General features: G+C 44.6%; 1 protein-coding gene across 2 annotated transcripts in view; it reads right to left on the bottom strand.

Moving 5' to 3' along the window:
- Nucleotides 1-966: 966 nt before the first annotated feature.
- Nucleotides 967-21,558, bottom strand: part of GJB7 (gap junction protein beta 7) — a 45,972-nt gene continuing 25,380 nt past the window's right edge. The window contains exons 2-3 of one of the 2 annotated variants that reach the window (XM_030195643.1): nucleotides 15,232-15,326; nucleotides 967-2,002 (exon numbers count right to left, since the gene is read on the bottom strand). In XM_030195643.1, the coding sequence (XP_030051503.1) occupies nucleotides 1,182-1,976 (795 nt within the window). In that variant the 5' untranslated portion in view covers nucleotides 1,977-2,002; nucleotides 15,232-15,326 and the 3' untranslated portion in view covers nucleotides 967-1,181. Of the gene's footprint in view, nucleotides 2,003-15,117; nucleotides 15,171-15,231; nucleotides 15,327-21,558 lie in introns of those variants that run through there. The other variant, XM_030195644.1, reaches the window with a different exon arrangement.

Here is a 21,558-nt window from a genome sequence, read left to right as displayed (position 1 = left end):
TGCACCTGTAAGCACCATTCTAATCTTCAGTTTGGTACTGCAGGCCACAGAGGTATGTACCCAGTCCCAGGGCCGCCGAGAGACTGGGCCAGGCCCGGGACAGGGCCGCCCCCCCCCCCCCCCTAGGTCGCCGGGCCCCCCCCCCCCCTCCACCTGCCACCGGGCCATCTCTCCACCCCCGGACCCTCTCCACAGACCTTAAGTGCCTCACCTTTGAAATCGCAGCAAGCAGCAGGAGACCACTCCTTCCGTGTCCCGCCCTCACGGGTTACATCAGGCGAGGGCCGGACACGGAAGGAAGGAGTGGTCTGCCGCTGCTTGCTGCACTTTCGAAAGTGAGGCACTTAAGTTCAGTGCCAGGGAGCGACGGAGGGCGGGCAAGCCAGACTGCGGCGGCAGCGCCGGGCCCCCCCGGAGGCCCGAGGAATTTTATCCCCGCTGTCCACCCCCCCCTCGCGGCGGCCCTGCCCAATCCCCTCCAATAGAAAATATAAAAACTTTAAATTACCATATACACTCAACTGTAAGTCAAGAAATGTAAGCCGACAAATGCTGTGGAAAACACAGGGTCATCTTATCTACGGGTAACACCCATAGCGCTGTGAAAAGTACTGGTAACCCCCCCTCCCCCGCACCACTGTCGCAGCACATGAATCTCTCTGACATCTCATCTTATACATGAGATCGACTTATATGCTTTTTAAAAAAAAAATCTCTCTATATAAAAAGCAACACCAACGTTCTATGAAGCCTCCAGCCGGAAGTGTGAAGGGGGCGAGATATCCGGTTTCCCTATGAGTGTCTGCCCCGCCCTCTCTGTAACACAGTCAGTGAAGGAAAACAGCAGAGCATGAAATCAAATCGCTGGCTCTGTAACAGTGAAGGACTCAGAGGGGGGAGGGGAGAGAGGCCAGAGGGCAGGGACACACACACTCCCACATGCACACAGAAGAAAACATTGCTAGCCCCCGTTTCATTTGCATCAGAAACGGGGCTCTTTTACTAGTTACTTATATCTAACAGTTTATCATTTTTCACAGGGTAAGGGGCTTTCTTGGAGTTGCCAGCAAAGACAGGCCAAGCCTAAGAAATATAAGGGCCAAATGAATGAAAGAATTGTTCCCGTTTTGTGTCTGTTGGACCAAAGTTTAGTCATTAGGCCCCAAAGGATGCTGTAACAGTCATTCAGCGGGTAACATCCTTTCTGATTTTTCTGACGTATTAGAGCTGACGTCAGAAGTTACCGTTTGTACTGGAGCAGCGAAGGCTGTGTCATCATGCTTGACGTACTGTAGCTTCTGACAGTCGCATCGATTATTATTAACTCGCTGAGTGTACCTCTTCAGGCAACATCTGGTGAACTGTTTGAAGATGAGATAGGTCAGTTCGGCCACGTTCAACACAATGCACAGTACAGATGTCACAACCACAAAGTAAAGGAAAACCTTTTTCTCTGTGGGTCTAGATATGTAACAGTCTACTGTGTTGGGGCAAGGGTCCATGTCGCATTTCACAAGGCGCGGCACGTTGAACCCGTTGTATAGTTTGTAGAACAAAACCAAGAAACCGATTTCGAAAATGGATTTGAAAATGAGGCTGATGACGTAAGTGCACCACAGGCCACCGTCCATGCTTCCCGTGTTCTTGTAAAGCTTCTTTTTGTATCTTTTTTCCCTGTTCTCCCGGTACGCAACGTGCAGGACTACGAGGAGGGAAGGGGTAGATACCATGATCAGTTGCAGGGCCCAGAGTCTGACCTGGGAGATGGGGAAGAAGTGGTCAAAGCAAACGTTCTCACATCCGGGCTGCCTGGCGTTGCACTCAAACTCCTTGTGCTCATCTTTCCATACGTGTTCTGCTGCCACTACATAGACCAGCAGGCGGAAGACAAACACGACGGACAGCCAGATCCTGCCAATGCCAGTGGAATACTTGTTGACTCCGCTTAAGAGATCCCGTAGGAATGACCAACTCATGATGCTCTCTTCAGTGTTACGGACTCCTGTAAGAGAATAAATCACAGTTAAAACATTTGAATACTCAGGGCCGTGCCGATGTGGTAAGCGGGGTAAGCACCGCAGGAGGGCGCCCACCTCTGGAGGGCGCCGCCGCGGTGCTTACCCTCGCCCCGCGCCGCCGAGGCCTTTAAATCTTTTTCTTGCAGTCGCAGCAGCGTCTGTGAAAGTGGAGCGCTGCCGACGTCTCCCTTCCCTTCGCGCTGTTGGTTCCCTCAGTGAGGGAACCAACAGCGCGAAGGGAAGGGAGACGTCGGCAGCGCTCCACTTTCACAGACGCTGCTGCGACTGCAAGTAAAAGATTTAAAGGCCCCCAGGGCGCGCCGCGATCATCTTCACGGGGGGAGGGGGCGCGCGTGCCAACTGTTCATCTGCGGGGGGGGGCGCCAACTGTTCGTCTGCGGGGGGGGGGGGCGGCACAGACCCTTGGCACGGGCCTGTGAATACTACTACTACTACTATTTAGCATTTCTATAGCGCTACAAGGCGTACGCAGTGCTGCACACTGAAGAATAATGTTGTACTTCCACAACACATGCAACCACAATGTTATCTGAACAACCAGCATAAGTTCATGCCAATGCACAGTTCAATTTAGCATAAATAAATACCCTTACTGTAGTCACATGGAGGTATTTTTATAACAGAATGCTTATAAAAGATTTCCCAGAACATGTCTATTTACCAATGTGCCTTTACGACCTTAAGTTCTAACAATAATCTCCAGTAGTGTAAATGCTTTCACACCAGTTTACACCTGATCTGAGACAGATGCAACTATGTCCATGTACTGTATGCATCAGTGGCAGGGCTTTATTTGAGGGGTTTCTTGGGGGTACTGAGTACCAGCACCTTTTCCATTGTCTGCTAAAATTGACCCATGGACCCCCAAGTTTTAATGAAAGAGCTCAGGCCCTACACACCAATTCTGCCTTGTCATAGATTCTGTGACTGGTTGCAGGGGGCCCTGAAGGGTGGCTTAGCATTTGAGTACCAGCACCTTTTTTGCTAGAAAAAACACAGTGATCAGTGGCATAGTCAGACCTCAAATTACCAAAATGGGCAGGTACAGTGTCCTTCCGTAGCCTGCCCCCCTTCACACCACTCCTCCCCCCATGCCCCCCACCCCAACTCAACTTAAAACATTAAGCGGGAGATTCTATATATGGTGCCTAAAAAACTGGCGCTGAAATCAGTACCGACTAATTATAGAATACACTTAGTTTATATTTAAGTGACTAAAACTACGTGCATCCATTTACACCAATGAAAACTTGGTGTAAATCCCTGCGCGTAGATTTAGGTGCCCTAGGCCATATTAGTCGTGTAAGCTTCAGAGCGTCCATGAAATGCCTATTTCCCTGCCCATAACCATACCGCTTTTTGCCTGCATGCTTTAGACGTTTGGCACACATTGTTACAGAATACACTTATCGAGTTGTGCACCTAAATTCTAGTCACTGCCAATTACTGCTCATTATTGCTTGCTAAGTACATAAGTATTGCCATACTGGGAAAGACCAAAGGTCCATCGAGCCCAGCATCCTGTTTCCAACAGTGGCCAATTCAGGTCACAAATGCCCGGCAAGATCCCAAAAATGTACAAAATATTTTATACTGCTTATCCCAGAAATAGTGGATTTCCCCCAAGTCCATTTAATAACGGTCTATGGACTTTTCCTTTAGGAAGCCGTCCAAACCTTTTTTTTAAACTCTGCTAAGCTAACCGCCTTTACCACATTCTCTGGCAACGGCTAAGCGCTGTTATCAGTGCTCATTAGCTTATTAAGCTTATTAAATTACATGCATAGAATCCGTGCCCATTTCAGCGCTGATCTCTAGGCGGACTTTATAGAATCCGGGAGTAAATATCTAAGCTTGTAGGGATCCGCAAGCCCTGCCAACTGAAGACCTCCTCGAAGGTTCCCAGAACTCCCTCCAGCTCAGCAGTCGGTGGCAGCTTTAGTGAGCCACCCAATGGCAGCATCCAGGCAATGCTCAGTTTTCATGCATGTGCAAAAACTGAGCTTGCACTGTACATGTCTTTATCTGCAGTGATCTACTACGTTACTATATGCTACTATGACATGGGGGAAGCCACTGCTTGCCCTGGGATTGGTAGCATGGAATGTTGCTACTAATTGGGTTTCTGCCAGGTACTTGTGACCTGGATTATCCACTGTTGGAAGCAGGATACTGGGCTAGATGGACCACTGGTCTGACCCAGTTTGGCAAGTCATGTTCCTATAGGCTTTTCTTTCCCATTTCAGGAAGGGAATGGATGGTCTGTGTCCAAAAAAATGGATGTCTAGATTTAAACCCCGTTACCTGGGATGTCAAGTCGTCAGAAAAGTGCTCTGAACAAGCATCACTCCACTAGAAGCATTAAGGGAGGTCACCCTCTTAATCCCCCCAGTGGTTGATGTCACTTCCAAAAGTGAAACTGGTAAAGCTTCCGTGACAGCTTCAGATTCTATTGTGTAACAGAGAGAGGGAACTAAGTACGGAAAAGAGTCCAAAGCAAAAAAAAGAGCACAAAGGGCCTTTCAAAATAAAAGGGACACAATTCTTTCGTTTAAAAAAACTTTTAATGGTGAACTTGATTGAAGAAAGACCCGACACGGGCCGTGTTTCGGTGCTACCACACCTGCATCAGGGGTCACTGACGCGGAGGCTTCTACAGACGAAAGACCCAACACGGGCCGTGTTTCGGTGCTACCGCACCGGCATCAGGGGTCACTGACGCGGAGGCTTCTACAGACAAATTTCGAACATCTGATGATTTCCAAATTTATCTATAAAATATTCCTCAGACTCACAGAAACAGAAGTCTGCCCTTGCAGATCAGCAACGCGGCTGCGCCAGAGAAGAGGACTTCGGCTGGCAGTGGTTGGGGACTCCCGCCAGCAAAGGTACTCAACGGCGGCGGCAGCAGGAAAAGGAGGTCGAAAGGGTTAGTGCTGGGGGGGGGGGGTCAAAGGTGGTGGTGGCGGCGGGAGGGGTAAAAAATGGCGGGGGGGGGTTAAAAATGGGGGGTCGGCGGTGCCGGGGGTGGCTAAAATGTGCCCCCTCACCTCGGGCTCTGGACCCCCCCCCCCTCCCGCTGAAGTCTGGCTACGCCCCTGCTTCAGACATCCTGACTTGGATGCCTAATTTCTGAACTGAGGGGCCTTTTACTAAGGCGTACCAATAAATAGCCTGCGCTGGTGTAGGTGCATGTTTTGGACGCGGGCAGGTCCATTTTTCTTTTTTTTTTTTTAATTATATTTTTATTAAAGGTTTTGTCATACAGAGAATACAAAAGTAAACACAAAATCAAACAACCCCCCCCCCCCCGGAAATTAACCCCCCCCCCCCCCCCCCCAAAAAAAAAAAATCATAAGCATAATCAAAGTCAAAGTTCCATGGCAATACCCGGAGACAAATTGCAGGGTTACACAAGGTCAAGGAGTGCTATGTGGCTCCTGACAAAAAAGGTCTAAACGAGCCCAGGTCCTCAAAACAGACCTAATGTTTCGACGTCTATGGGCCAAAATTGTTTCATATTTCCTGATCACGCATACATAACTCCACCATTCATTATAATTCAGGTACACATTATTTTTCCAATTGGAGACAATTAAATGCAAGGCCACAGCTAGCAGTATGTTATACAATTTCTTATCAGACTCCAAAAGAGGGATAGTAGGACAAGAAGCTCGTAAGATCACAACCTCATAAGAGAGCGCAGTGGACTCAGGCAAGTGAAAGATAAGACACATTTTTGACCAAATTAGTTGCCAGTAAGCTCTGACGTTTTTACAGTAGAAAACCATATGTGCCAGTGAACCATCTCTTTCTTGACAAGACCAGCAGTTGAAGTTGACACTCTTAGTGATTCTGGCCACTCGAGCAGGAGTCCAATAGGCTTTGTGGAAGATGAAATATGAGGATTGAGATATTGCTGCTGACTTCGTGGGACGCATGGAGTAAACCCAGAAAGTAGACCAATCAAATTCAGACGCATCCAAACCTAATTCCGCTTCCCAAGTCATCCTCAATGGAGCAACTGCATCGGCATATAGATCCTGAAGTTTTTTATATAGCAGAGAAGCCTTCTTACGACCTGATGTAATGGTGTGACAAAAGGAGATAAACTCTGAAGGATGCATCCATTTTCGGCCTGAGTCCATACTGCCACCCATTGACTTAGTGGTAAGGTCTCATACGTTAACGGGGCGGTAATCATCAGCATGCGTATACTGCCGATTATCACCAGGTAAGCGCAATGTCGTAGAAAATTTCTACCTTGTGTTTTGGATGCACATCAAAAATTGAATTACCGCCCGGGGCGGTAGCCAGGTGATAGTTCCAATTTGACGCGCATTGGACGCGTGTAGGCGCCTATGCACCTTAGTAAAAGGGCCGTTTAATGTCCTTTCTAAAATGCCATTCCGTGTGTCTTTACAAAATTGTAGCTTAAGCAGCCAACAGCACTTCTTGGGATGATCTATTAAGTATATAAGTATTGCCACACTGGGACAGACCAAAGGTCCATCAAGCCCAGAATGCTGTTTCCAACAGTGGCCAATCCAGGTCACAAATACCTGGCAAGATCCCAAAAAAGTTCAGTCATTTTAATAATGGTCGATGGACTTTTCCTTTAGGAAGCTGTCCAAACCTTTTTTTAAACCCCGCTAAGCTAACCACTTTTACCAAATTCCAGAGTTTATACGTTGAGTGAAGAAAACGTTTCTTCGATTTATTTTAAATTTTACTACTTTGTAGCTTCATCACATGCTCCCTAGTCCTAGTATTTTTAGAAAGAGTAAACAAACGATTCACGTCAACAATTTTTCACCACAGCACTTTGGCTGACCTTGGATAGGCCCCTGCCCAACTGGTGCACAGAACATGGAAGGAATTCAGTCATTTAGCTCCCGAAATGCCCTATTTATTTGTAGAGTGTTACAGCCTGGCTTGAAATAATTTCAAGGCAATGTTATAGGTGTGTAAAAAGCTAACAGGGTGACTGAACAGGTGTTTACAAGCTAGGCAAGGGTGGGGGCACGGGAGTAATAAAGAATGAGATTTTATTGAGTTTTCTGGTTTATGTGGTTTTGCTTTTTTTTTTTTAATTGCTTTCAAGTATATCAGGTGGACTAAAAGTATTTCTTAAATAAAAAGGTAATCACTTCCTATTGTTTTTATTTATAGTTTTCATTCTGTACATTCAGGGTGCCTAACATGGCACCCACACTACTTGTGGGCTGGTAAGCAGCTTAGAAAGTGTTTTTCACCCTCAGGATATAAATAAATGTAGGATGAACATAGGGTTGTTGTCGTTTTTTTAATTCTTCTGTGACTGCAGCTGTCCATGTGAATAATTAAACAAGAGCCACAGATGGAACAAAAAGATCCAGGTGTCAGATTTCAACATATAGAAATACCTGCTTTGCAGATGAAAAGGCAGGATGACAGGCCTTGCCAAGCTGTGCTGCACAGCTGATGTATTTCCATGCCAACTGGAAAAAAGAAATAACCTCTGCAGGTTTTCATTTATTCCATTACAAGCCGTTTAGCCCATTAAATTGGGCAGCATTTTTTATTTGTGAAATGTAATTCCCTTATTGTTGTAATATTTTGTCTGTGTGTGAGAAAGAGAGAGAGAGACAGTGAGAGTGAGTTGAGAGAGAGAGAGTGTGAGTGTGTATGACCATCTCCTCCTGGCTCTCTTCTCTCCAGGTCCCTTCCCCTCCATGGGCACCATTTCTCCCCTTCCCGATCACAGTCTCCTCCTGTTTTCTCCTCTTTTCCCTTTACTTCCCCTCCGTTCACTGGCGTAGCAAGGGTGGGGCGGTGGGGGCGGTCCGCCCCGGGTGTCAACGGGTGGGGGGAGTGCTCCGTCCACCCCCCCCCCCCGGCGCAGCGCCTCTCACTCCCCCCAACAGTCCCCACCTGCCTACCAACTGAGCTCCGGCCAGCACCTCCAATCTGCAGCGCTGCTGACTTTAAATGAAGAAAACCTTATCGTCGTTGGCCCTTCACTACTGAGTCCCGCCCTCTGATATAACTTCCTATTTCCTCGAGGGCGGGACTCAGTAGTGAAGGGCCAACGACGAGACGGTTTTCTTCATTTAAAGTCAGCAGCGTGCAGATTGGAGGTGCCGGCCGGAGCTCAGTTGGTAGGCAGGTGGGGACTGTCGGAGGGAGTGAGAGGCACTGCGCCGGGGGGGGGGGGGTTAGGGTCCACGCCAGGGGGGGGGGGGTGCCGTTCCATGCCGGGGGGGACACGCCGTGTTGCACTGCACCCGGGGGGGTGCGCGCAGCGGCAATCCGCCCTGGGTGTCAGCCAAGCACGGAACGCCACTGCCTCCGTTGGCACCAGCTATCCCCTGCCCTCCATGATCACCATTTCTCCCTTGCACTCCATGACCACAGTCTCCCTTGTTTTTTTCATCCCCTATTCCCAGCATCTGTACCTTTCAAACATCTCTCTCTCTCTGCCCTCCTTCTACCAGTAATTTTCCTGCTCTCCTGAATCCCCTACCCCCTCCCTGTGGTCCCCTTTCTCTCTCTCTGTTAACTCCTGAACCCTCACTCCTCCCCCCGCCCCAGTCCACATTCTCTCTCTCTTCTTATACCTGCTCCTCTCAGCTCTCCGACTTCATCTTTAGTGCTGCAGGCAGAAATCGAGCGCTGACAGGAGCAAGTATAAGGAGAGAGAACCATTGCTGCTGCCTACAGCCTCTCCGGGCACGCTGCAGTCTGCGCACACCTCGTTACTCCTCCGCTTCCGCTTTGACATGGGTTTCCCCTCGGCAGCCCCCCGCCTCCAGATGAGGGGAGGGGAAACAGCAGGAGCCGGGTTAAGAAGCGCTCTCGCAGCTCGTCGGGGTAGCTCCTGTAAACGACAGACGGCGCGGGAGTGATCTGTGACGTGCCGCGTCGGTCACGCTTCATTTATATAGTAAGATTACCAATAATAAAAGTGCACACTGTAGTTGTCATGCAACAGACAAACAGTGCAATGGCTGCTAAAGGAGGCATTTTCTTACCTTTATTGCATTTTTCTACTGATGAGTTCTTGAGTGCTTTTGACACACGACATTAAAGAGAACAATCAAACTGAAGCAAAGCTGCTGCACTGTATGCTGTCCAGCCCTGTTTACCATCTCATTCACCTCTCTCCAAAACATGAAGAGTTTATGAGTGAATTGCCCCATCACCTTATTCAGGCATCCAGCCTCACAGACTCACAACTATTTCTGTATGCAATAAGAACATAAGTCTGTTGCTATACTGGGGCAGACCGAAGGTCCATCAAGGCCAGCATCCTGTTTCCAACAGTGGCCAATCCAGGTCACAAGTGCCTGGCAGAAACCCAAATAGTAGCAGCATTCCATGTAGAACTCCAAAGAACAGAAAGATTCCGGAATCCCAACAAGTAGCAACATTCCATGTAGAATCTCAAAGAGTAGCAACATTCCATGCTATCAATCCCAGGGCAAGCAGTGACTTCCCCCATGTCCATCTCAATAACATAAGCGTTGCCATACTGGGACAGACCGAAGGTCCATCAAGCCCAGCATCCTGTTTCAAACAGTGGCCAATCCAGGTCACAAGTGCCTGGCAGAAACCCAAATAGTAGCAGCATTCCATGTAGAACTCCAAAGAACAGAAAGATTCCGGAATCCCAACAAGTAGCAACATTCCATGTAGAATCTCAAAGAGTAGCAACATTCCATGCTATCAATCCCAGGGCAAGCAGTGACTTCCCCCTTGTCCATCTTAATAACATAAGCGTTGCCATACTGGGACAGACCGAAGGTCCATCAAGCCCAGCATCCTGTTTCCAACAGTGGCCAATCCAGGTCACAAGTGCCTGGCAGAAACCCAAATAGTAGCAGCATTCCATGTAGAACTCCAAAGAACAGAAAGATTCCGGAATCCCAACAAGTAGCAACATTCCATGTAGAATCTCAAAGAGTAGCAACATTCCATGCTATCAATCCCAGGGCAAGCAGTGACTTCCCCCATGTCCATCTCAATAACATAAGCGTTGCCATACTGGGACAGACCAAAGGTCCATCAAGCCCAGCATCCTGTTTCAAACAGTGGCCAATCCAGGTCACAAGTGCCTGGCAGAAACCCAAATAGTAGCAGCATTCCATGTAGAACTCCAAAGAACAGAAAGATTCCGGAATCCCAACAAGTAGCAACATTCCATGTAGAATCTCAAAGAGTAGCAACATTCCATGCTATCAATCCCAGGGCAAGCAGTGACTTCCCCCATGTCCATCTCAATAACATAAGCGTTGCCATACTGGGACAGACCGAAGGTCCATCAAGCCCAGCATCCTGTTTCAAACAGTGGCCAATCCAGGTCACAAGTACCTAGCAAGATCCCAAAACAGTACAATACATGTTATGCTGCTTATCCTACAAATAAGCAGTGGATTTTCCCCAAGTCCATTTTAATAATGGCATATAGACTTTTCTTTTAGGAAGTTAGCCAAACCTTTTTTTAAACCCCACAAAGCTAACTGCTTTTACTACATTCTCTGGCAATGAATTCCAGAGTTTAATTACATGTTGAGTGAAGAAATATTTTCTCCAATTCATTTTAAATTTACTACTTTGTAGCTTCATTACGTGCCCCCTAGTCCTAGTATTTTTGGAAAGAATAAACAAGCAATTCACATCTACCCTTTCCACGCCACTCATTATTCTATAGACCTCTATTTTATAGACCTTAGTCATCTTTCTCCAAGTTAAAGAGCCCTTGCCGCTTTAGCCTTTCCTCATAGGGAAGTTGTCCCATCACCTTCATCATTTTCATCACCCTTCTCTATACCTTTTCTGATTCCAGTATATCTTTTTTGAGATGCGGTGACCAGAATTGCACTCACTATTCAAGGTGCGGTCGCATTATGTAGTGATACAAAGGCATTATAACTTCCTCATTTTTGTTTTCCATTCCTCTCCTAATAATACCAAACATTCTATTTGCTTTCTTAGCCGTAGCAGCACACTGAACAGAAGGTTTCAACGTATCATCAACGACGACACCTAGATCCCTTTCTTGGTCTGTGACTCCTAACGTGGAACCTTGCATGACGTAGTTATAATTTGGGTTCCTCTTTCCCACATGCATCACTTTGCACTTGCTCACATTAAATGTCATCTGCCATTTAGATGCCCAGTCTCCCAGTCTCGTAAGGTCCTCTTATAATTTTTCACAATCCTATTGCGATTTAACAACTTTGAATAACTTTGTGTCATCAGCAAATGTAATTACCTTGCTCCCATCTGTAGATCATTCATAAATATGTTAAAAAGCAGTGGTCCCAGCATAGACACCTGTGGAGCCCTACTTTCTACCCTTCTCCATTGAGAATACTGACCATTAACCCTACTCTCTGTTTTCTATCTTTTAACCAGTTTTTAATCCACAATAGAAAACTACTTCTTTTATAAGGTACTAGTCTTTTATAAGGTACTTTGTCAAATGCCTTTTGAAAATGCAAATACACAATTTTTGACCAGCTCACCTTTATCCAAATGTTTGTTCACCCCTTCAAAGAAATGTAATAGATTGGCGAGGCAAGATTTCCCTTCACTAAATCCTTGTTGATTTTGTCTCATTAATCCATGCTTTTGAATATGCTCTGTAATTTTGTTCTTTATAGTAATCTCTACTATTTTGCCTGGCACCTACGTCAGGCTCACCAGTCTATAATTTCTCGTATCATCTATGGAACTTTTTGTTTAAAATTGGTGTTACATTGGCCACCCTCCAATCTTCCGGTACCATGCTTGATTTTAAAGATAAATTACATATTACTAACAATAGTTCTGCAAGTTAATTTTTCTATTCTATCAGTACTCTGGGATGAATACCATCTGGTCCAGGTGATTTGCTACTCTTCAATGTGTCAAATTGCGCCATTACATCTTCCAGATTTAAAGAGATTTCATTCAGTTTCTCTGACTCATCAGCTTTGAATACCATTTCTGGCACCAGTATCTCTCCCAAATTTTCCTCCATGAAGACCGAAGCAAAGAATTCATTTCATCTCTCCGCTACGGCTTTGTCTAATCTGAGTGCCCCTTTTACCCCTTGGTCATCTAGCGGTCCAACTGACTCTTTTTCTGGCTTCTTGCTTTTAATATACCTAAAAAAAATGTTTCCTATGTGTTTTTGCCTCTAATGCCATCTTTTTTTCAAGGTGCCTTTTTGCCTTCGTTATCAGTGCTTTGAATTTGACTTGCTCTTCAAATTATCTGCACGCTGAAAAAGCAAACTCCAGGGGTGAGGGGGAGATGTGCTTGATGCATGTGCAGAAGAGTTTCGCAGTAAGCTCAGCTCATGTGTGCATGTGCCAGGCAAACCCGAATGTGAAAGCACACATTGGCACCTGTTTCCTGCACCTAAATATAAGTCTTCCAAGTAAAAAAAAAATTGAAAAGCTTATATTTAAAGGCACAGAAAACAGGCGCTAATGTGTGCTTCACTTTCAGGTTTGCCTGGCACATGCACACAAGAGCTGAGCTTACTTCTACTACTACTTATCATTTCTAAAGCGCTACTAGACGTACGCAGCGCTGTACACTTGAACATGAAGAGACAGTCCCTGCTCAACAGAGCTTACAATCTAATTAGGCCAGACAAACAGGACAAACAAGAGATAAGGGAATATTAAAGTGAGGATGATAAAATAAGGGTTCTGAACAAGTGAATAAGGGTTAGGAGTTAAAAGCAGCATCAAAAAGGTGGACTTTTAGCTTAGATTTGAAGATGGCCAGAGATGGAGCTTGATGTACCGGCTCAGGAAGTCTATTCCAGGCATATGGTGCAGCAAGATAAAAGGAACGGAGTCTGGAGTTAGCAGTGGAGCAGAAGGGTGCAGATAAGAGAGATTTACCCAGTGAACAGAGTTCCCGGGGAGGAATGTGGGGAGAGATGAGAGTGGAGAGGTACTGAGGAGCTGCAGAGTGAATGCACTTATAGGTCAATAAGAAGAGTTTGAACTGTATGCGGAAACGGATAGGAAGCCAGTGAAGTGACTTGAGGAGAGGGCTAATATGAGCATAACGACACTGGCGGAATATTAGTCGTGCAGCAGAATTTTGTACAGATTGAAGAGGAGAGAGATGGCTAAGTGGGAGACCTGTGAGAAGCAAGTTGCAATAGTCTAAGCGAGAGGTGATGAGAGTGTGGATGAGGGTTCTGGTAGTGTGCTCAGAAAAGAAAGGGTGAATTTTGCTGATATTATAGAGCTTACTGCAAAACTCTTCTGCAGATGCATCAAGCACATTCCCCTCCCCTTGATTTTGCTTTTACAGCACGCATATATTTTATTTATTTTATTTAATTTATTGTGATTTATTAACCGTCTTTATGAAGAGATTCACCCAAGGCGGTATACAGCAGGTACAGTTTAACATAAAACTTATAATTTTGTTAACAGCATAACAATAGTAAAATAAACAAGAATAAACATAAATACAATAAATGAGGTAAACTTGAAAACAGTAAATTGAAACCTAATACTAGAACTACAATGAAACAGTATAAAAAATATACACATTTAACAGCACTGGAGTTCAAATATAGTACAATGTTAGCATACTACTAATGATATACCTAATAAGCATGCATTAGAACATTCAACCAACATAGAAGGTCTTTTACTAAAGCTTAGCTCAAGTTACATGTAACAGTGATCATGCATATAATTTGAATACCATTTCCTTTGAGCATTGGCGAGCTAGTTTTCTGTGCTGTGGGCTTTATTGCGGGAGTTCTGAACATTGGTCTGTCAAATTCCAGAGCGCAAAAATTTAAGGTGGAGTGGAGCTGGGAGGAGCATGGCGGGTCGGGGGCATTGTCAGAAAGTTACATGTGCAGGTTATAGAATACTTGAATCCAAACTGTAGTCTTAAGGTAAGGTAACCCACCTCACAACCGCAAAGCCAAAAGGGGGTTCACAATATCCACAAAAATTCAACAGCACAAAAGAAAGTGGAAAAGAAACCAACTTCAGTCCAAACTCAGGGTAAGATGCTCCAATAAGCAATTTTATTTGGACCCTACACGGTCCGTGTTTCGGCTTTTTAAAAAGCCTTCATCAGGGGTCGATCAGTGAGTGCACAGTTGTATACTGATTGACAGTGGAGCATATGAATTGCACTCACTGATCGACCCCTGATGAAGGCTTTTTTAAAAGCCGAAACACGGACCGTGTAGGGTCCAAATAAAATTGCTTATTGGAGCATCTTACCCTGAGTTTGAACTGAACCCACTTCACAAACCATCTCAAACAAGGGCTCCTTTGAACTACGTTTAAATATTTTTCTGGACCATTAGTGGGTGAAACCAATTCTTCAAGTGTGAGGCAGAACAATACGTGAAAGAAGTGCCGAGTCTTTAGTAGTAAGATGTTCCCTGAAGCAGCTATGATAGCGAAACTTAATGCTATGTTGGACAAAAGTGCAGCTTGTGGATATGAGTGCAAGTTTATTTTGAATTCTGTGAGAGGCTACAATCGAAATTTAAAGGCAGAAACAAATCAATTTGCTCATTCGTTCGTTCCCAAACCTGGTCCTGGAGGCACCCCAGCCAGTCAGGTTTTCAGGATACCCACAATGAATATTCATGAGAGAGATTTGCATGCAGTAGAGGCAGTGCACGCAAATCTCTCTCATGAATAATCGTTGTGGGTATCTTGTTAACCTGACTGGCTGGGGTGCCTCCAGGACCAGGTTTTGGAAGCACTGCATGATAAGTGTTTTATTATATATAAGAGAATTAGAGCACTGGCTTTTTTTTGAAAGCTGAAATTGAGTGAAACTATTTATACATTTGAATTTTATATATGCAAAAAAAAAAAAAAAAGGACCCATGAGGGATTTGAGTGTGGTGTACAAGTATTTTGCCTCACACTTGAAGAACTGGTTTCACCTAGTATTCTGATGGTCCACAAAAATATTTAAATGTATTTCATTGGTTATAGAATACTAGCATTTATGCGCCTAACTGCCTAACAGTCAGGCGCAAGTATTTATTACAGCCATTGAGTACTCGCACCTAAAGTTATGTGTGTAAATTCGGACTTACTCTATGTCTTCCATAATGGCAGCTGTGCGCACAACAACCATTATAGAATTCACCCTTAGCGCACCTCATCCCAGCGTCTAACATAGAGACTTTTCCTTTACTTATGTGCACTACCTTGTACAGCACTGTGAATCCTCAAATACCGAGCCAATCAGCAGTTCTGCTTTTTGAAGCTATCCCCAGCTTCCAGGTGTGGCATTTTTCAGGAGCTGAAAGATCATAAGGAAAAAAAATTATGTAGCACAGAAAAGAAAGCAAAGCACTAGCAGTTCCAATACCATCTTGGAAATCTTTTATAACCAATTTCTACAAAGCCAGTGAGTAGCCTGAGTGCAGCGGACTTTGATCCTGGGGAACTGGGTTCGATTCCCACTGCAGCTCCTTGTGACTCTAGGCAAGTCACTTAACCCTCCATTGCCCCTGGTACAAAATAAGTACCTGAATATATGTAAACCGCTTTGAATGTAGTTGCAAAAACCACAGAAAGGCAGTATATCAAGTCCCATTTCCCTTTCCCTATTTGAGATTCTACATGGAATGTTGCTACTAACATAGTAACATAGTAACATAGTAACATAGTAGATGATGGCAGAAAAAGACCTGCACGGTCCATCCAGTCGTTAGAGATTCTAGATGGAATGTTGCTATTCCACTGGCAACATTCCATATAGAAGCCTGCCCTTGCATATCAGCAACGCAGTTGCGCAGGCTTCTGTTTCTGTGAGTCTGAGATACTGGTGCCAGAAATGGTATTATATTCAAAGCTGACGAGTCAGAGAAACTGAATGAAATCTCTATAAACCTGGCAGATGTAACAAATCTCTTGAATTGGATGGTATTCATCCCAGAGTATTGAAAGCATTGAAAAAAGAACATGCAGAACTATTGTTAGTAATATGTAATTTATCTTTAAAATCAAGAACGGTACTGGAAGATTAGAGGGTGGCCATTGTAACGCCAATTTTTTTAAAAGGTTGCAAAGGTGATCCGGGAAATTATAGAACGGTGAGCCTGACGTTGGTGCCAGGCAAAATGGTAGAGACCATTATAAAGAACAAAATTACAGAGCATATTCAAAAGCATGGATTAACGAGACAAAGTGGGTCATTTTCAAAAAAAACGTCCAAGTTGCAATTTGGACGTCCTTACAAAATGGCAAAATCCAGGGACGGGGAAACCCATATATTTGAAAAAAGATGGACATCCATCTTTTATTTCGAAAATACCGTCAGGGACATCCAAATCTTTAAGTTTGGACGTCCCTAGACATGGACGTTTCTGTCTTTCAGTGATTTTCGAAACCAAAGACGTCCATGTCAAAAACGTCCAAATGCAAGCCATTTGGAGGTGGGAGGAGCCAGCATTTGTAGTGCACTGGTCCCCCTGACATGCCAGGACACCAACTGGGCACCCTATGGGGCACTGCAGTGGACTTCATAAAATGCTTACCTTGTGTGCTGAGCCCCCCCCCAAAACCCACTACCCACAACTGTACACCACTACCATAGCCCTTATGGGTGAAGGGGGGCACCTAGATATGGGTACAGTGGGTTTGTGGTGGGTTTTGGAGGGCTCGATGTTTTCTCCACAAATGTAACAGGTAGGGGGGCTATGGGCCTGGGTCCGCCTGTCTGAAATGCACTGCAGTACCCACTAAAACTGCTCCTGGGACCTGCATGCGCTGTCATGGACATGAGTATGAGATCTGAGGCTAGCACAAAATGTTTTTAAAGATGTTTTTTGAGGGTGGGAGGGGGTTAGTGACCACTGGGGGAGGAACAGGAGGTCATCCCCGATTCCCTCCAGTGGTCATCTGGTCATTTTGGGCACCTTTTTGAGCCTTATTCGTAATAAAAACACGTCCAGGTGAAAAAGTCCCTCATCAGAGACGTCCTTGTTTTTTTCAATTATAGGTCAAAGATGTCCAAGTGTTAGGCAAGCCCAAGTTCCGCTTTTGCTATGCCTCTGCCACGTCCCCTTGAAATTTGGACGTCCTTGCGATGGACTGCAGTTGGAGATGTCCAAAATCGGGTTTTGATTATACTGATTTGGACATCTCTGTGAGAAGGACGTCCATCTTCCAATTTATGTCGAAAGATGGACGTCCTTCTCTTTCAAAAATAAGCCTGAAAGCCAACATGGATTTAGTGAAGGGAAGGGAAACCTTGCCTCACCAATCTATTACATTTCTTTGAAGGGATGAACAAACGTGGATAAACGTGAGCCAGTTGATATTGTGTATCTGGATTTTCAAAAGGCATTTGACAAAGTACCTCATGAAAGACTCCAGATGAAATTGGAGAGTCAGGTAGTGTTCTATTGTGGATTAAAAACTGGTTAAAAGATTTTAAAAACAGAGAGTAGGGTTAAACGGTCAGTATTCTCAAAGGAGAAGGGTAGAGAGTGGGGCTCCCCAGGAGTCTGTGCTAGGACCAGAAGCGTAGCCTGTTGAGGGCACAGGGGGAGCGGAGAGTGGACTGCTAACAGTGCTGGTACATATTTTAAATGATTGCATCAAAAATAGGCGCCGTCACCATCAGAAGTCCATTTGGGGGAGTGGGCACTCCTCTGGTGACCCACCTAGCTACCCCTCTCACTGGGACCACTGCTTTTAACATATTTATAAATGATCTAGACATGGGAGTAACTAGTGAGGTAATTAAATTTGCTGATGACACAAAGTTATTCAAATTTGTCAAATCGCAAGAGGATTGTGAAAAATTACAAGGGGACCTTACGAGACTGGGAGACTGGGCGTCTAAATGGCAGATGACGTTTAATGTGAGCAAGTGCAAAGTGATGCATGTGGGAAAGAGGAACCCAAATTATAGCTACATGCAAGGTTCCACATTAGGAGTCACCGACCAGAAAATCCATTGCTTATTTGTAGGATAAGCAGCATAAAATGTATTGTACTGTTTGGGATCTTGCCAGGTACTTGTAAACTGGATTGACCACTGTTGGAAACCTGATGCTGGACTTGATGGACCTTTGGTCTGTCTCAATATGGCAACACTTAAGACCCTCTTCATACTAAACCACTCTACAAGTATAAAACCTTCTCTATCAGGCTGAGTAGACACCTTTCAACTTCCCCTCTGCAAGCAAAAAGCATCACTCCGGAACCATTTCCAGAATTTCTGGAGAGAAAGAGCACACTGATCAGAAGCAGAGATAAGAAAGAAGACATCTGGTGCAAAGCCTGACCACACTTACCGATCATAGTGAGTTCACACTGATCCAGTATAATTTATAATTCACAGTTTTGATCAATATTTATCTTGGTGTACAATCTCCTTCCATAAAATTCCAAAAATGAATGCTGTAATAAATGCCTAGCCTGTAAGTATCTGTAAGTATTTTATTTTTTATTTATTTAAAGCATTTATACCCCGCTCTTTCCCGCTTGATAGCAGGCTCAGTGCAGCTTACAAGCTATGGTGCAAGATACATAGAGATAACACAAAGTGTGGTACAAGATATGGTACAGAGTGTTACATAGATACACAACATATGATACAAACATAGTAACATAGTAACATAGTAGATGACGGCAGAAAAAGACCTGCATGGTCCATCCAGTCTGCCCAACAAGATAAACTCATATGTGTATACCTTACCTTGATTTGTACCTGCCTTTTTCAGGGCACAGACCATACAAGTCTGCCCAGCAGTATTTCCCGCCTCCCAACCACCAACCTCTCTTCCCCCACCTGCTCCGCCACCCAATTTTGGCTAAGCTTCTGAGGATCCATTCCTACTGCACAGGATTCCTTTATGCATATCCCACGGGGATATCCTATTCGTGATCTTGGTGCCGATTCAAAATGGCCGCCAAGAGTTGAAGTCTGGCGAGGTCACTTCAACTCTCGACGGCTCTTTCCTGCCCTGAAGGCGGAAGAGGTCACTAGACCACCAGGGCAGTACTAAGTAAGGGGAGGGGAGGCTAGCAATCTGCCCAGTTGCCTGGACATGTCCTCAAAAAGAGGACATGTCCGGGTAAATCCAGACATATGGTAACCCTATCTAGGGGCTACCACTGGCCCCAAGGCTTTGCATTGAAGAACATTGATCTAGCCCTTCCTTACCTTTCTGAGTGTATATTACTTAAGCATTTCACAGTGTAGGCTGTCAGTATTAAGCCTTTTTGTTTATTCCCAAATATACACATATATTAAATCCCTCTGACATAAAGCACTAAATACTACCACACACTATAACCAGCCAGCACAGTAAAAATCCAGCATTAACTGTTTAGTGTGGGTAGGGACAGGATCTGGGTAGATGTTTTGAGTAGGACTAGGGAGGGGCCATAATGCGGACATCCAGTTCTGATTACAGAAGGGGAAGGGATGTCCGTGTTTGTATTTAGACCTGGTACTTGGCATGTCCAGGTTACAGAAAGGTGCTCCGATTGAGCAGTTCACCTCTGGACCTGGAGGCCTCACAATGAAGAAAAAAGAAATGAAAAGAAAATTAGAAACACCTACAGTGGGATTTGAACATGCAACTCTAGTTCTGGCTGCTCTAATCAATAGGCTACTCCTCCACATGGATGGCTGTAGTCATTTTATAAGATAAGAATAACCATATTGGGTCAGACCAGTGGCCCACCTAGCCTAGTATCCTGTTTCCAACAGTGGCCAATCCAGGTCACAAGTACCTGGCAGGAACCCAAAGAGTAGCAACATTCCATGCTACCAATCCCAGGGCAAGCAGTGGCTTCCCCCATGTCTATCTCAATAACAGACCATGGCTTTCTAAAGGAAAAGTCCATAGACCATTATTCAATTGACTTGGAGAAAAATCCACTGTGTATTTCTAGGATAAGCAACATAAAATGTATTCTATTTTTTGGGATCTTGCCAGGTATTGTGACCTGGATTGGCCACTGTTGGAAACAGGATGCTAGCTTGATGGACCTTCGGTCTGTCCCAGTATGGCAATACTTATGTTCTTATGTAAAATATTTAAAAATCTGAAATAGGGCTCTGTTTACTAAGCCGTGCAAACATTTTAGCGTGCACTAAGAAGTTAGCACGCCTACAGCGCAACTTAGTAAACAGAGCCCATAGAATGAAACTAGGCATGAGGCAGGGAAGGCAATTAAAGACAGAGGAAGAACTGGAAAAAAAAAAACCCAACAAATAAGTGAAGAGGGAAAAGCTTTCATAGGATGACTCATGATTTCTTTCCAACCCCTCTGCATATGTGTGTTCAGGGATCACAACACTAACAGTATAGAATTTGTGTAGAACCTCAATAAGGAGTTTGATATGTGAACGAAAGATTCATTGTTTATTTTTATTATGTTTTGTTACCTGCCCTAAACAAATATTATCGGAATTGGCAGAATATAAGGTAAATAAATAAATGAGGTAGGCGGCACTGGAGATTCTCATAAGACTTCCTTCTCAGTATTGTTACTCCAGTACCCAAAGTCAACAAAGCGATGGTATGCAAATATCAAATGATTGATGATATCAGTAATAAATCATAGCAATGTTTGGTAGAGGTATGTGCACAGGCTGAGGATACAGAAGAAGTTAGAGGTATGTGCAGGATTATGGGTCGTGTACTTTCGATTTCAAAGTGAAAGCACAAGGGTAGAAGGATTATGGGTCGTGTACTTTCAGTTTCAAAGTGAAAGCACAAGGGTAGAAGGAAAAGTAGGACCATGGGACTGGCAGCATTGCACTTGCCCTGAATCCATGGCCCATGCTGCTGACAGTGTGAGTCTGAAAGAGGAGGAGGAGAAGAGTGATGCCAAAGTAGAGATCGAAGGAAGAAAGAAATGGAAAGGGAGTGCAATGGGAATTGGCAAAGGGAGGAGAATAGGGATATTGGAGTTGGGAGACAGGGAAAAGGGGAAGGCCAATGTAAACGCCGATTTTTTAAAAAAGGTTCCAGAGGAGATCCGGGAAATTATAGATCGGTGAGTCTGACGTCGGTACCGGACAAAATGGTAGATACTATTATTAAGAACAAAATTACAGAGCATATTCAAAAGCATGGATTAATGAGACAAAGTCAACATGGATTTAGTGAAGGGAAATCTTTTGCCTCACCAATCTACTACATTTCTTTGAAGGGGTGAACAAACATGTGGATAAAGGGGAGCCGGTTGATATTGTGTATCTGGATTTTCAGAAGGCGTTTGACAAAGACTCCAGAGGAAATTGGAGAGTCATGGGATAGGAGGTAGTGTTCTATTGTGGATTAAAAACTGGTTAAAAGAAAGAAAACAGAGAGTAGGGTTAAATGGTCAGTATTTTCAATGGAGAAGGGTAGTTAGTGGGGTTCCCTAGGGGTCTGTGCTGGGACCGCTGCTTTTTAACATATTTATAAATGACCTAGAGATGGGAGTAACTAGTGAGGTAATTAAATTTGCTGATGACACAAAGTTATTTAAAGTCGTTAAATCGAGGGAGGATTGTGAAA

This window comes from Microcaecilia unicolor, chromosome 3, assembly GCF_901765095.1.
Source record: "Microcaecilia unicolor chromosome 3, aMicUni1.1, whole genome shotgun sequence".
Classification (NCBI taxonomy): Eukaryota; Metazoa; Chordata; class Amphibia; order Gymnophiona; family Siphonopidae; genus Microcaecilia; species Microcaecilia unicolor.
This window is presented reverse-complemented; position numbering and strand designations above follow the sequence as displayed.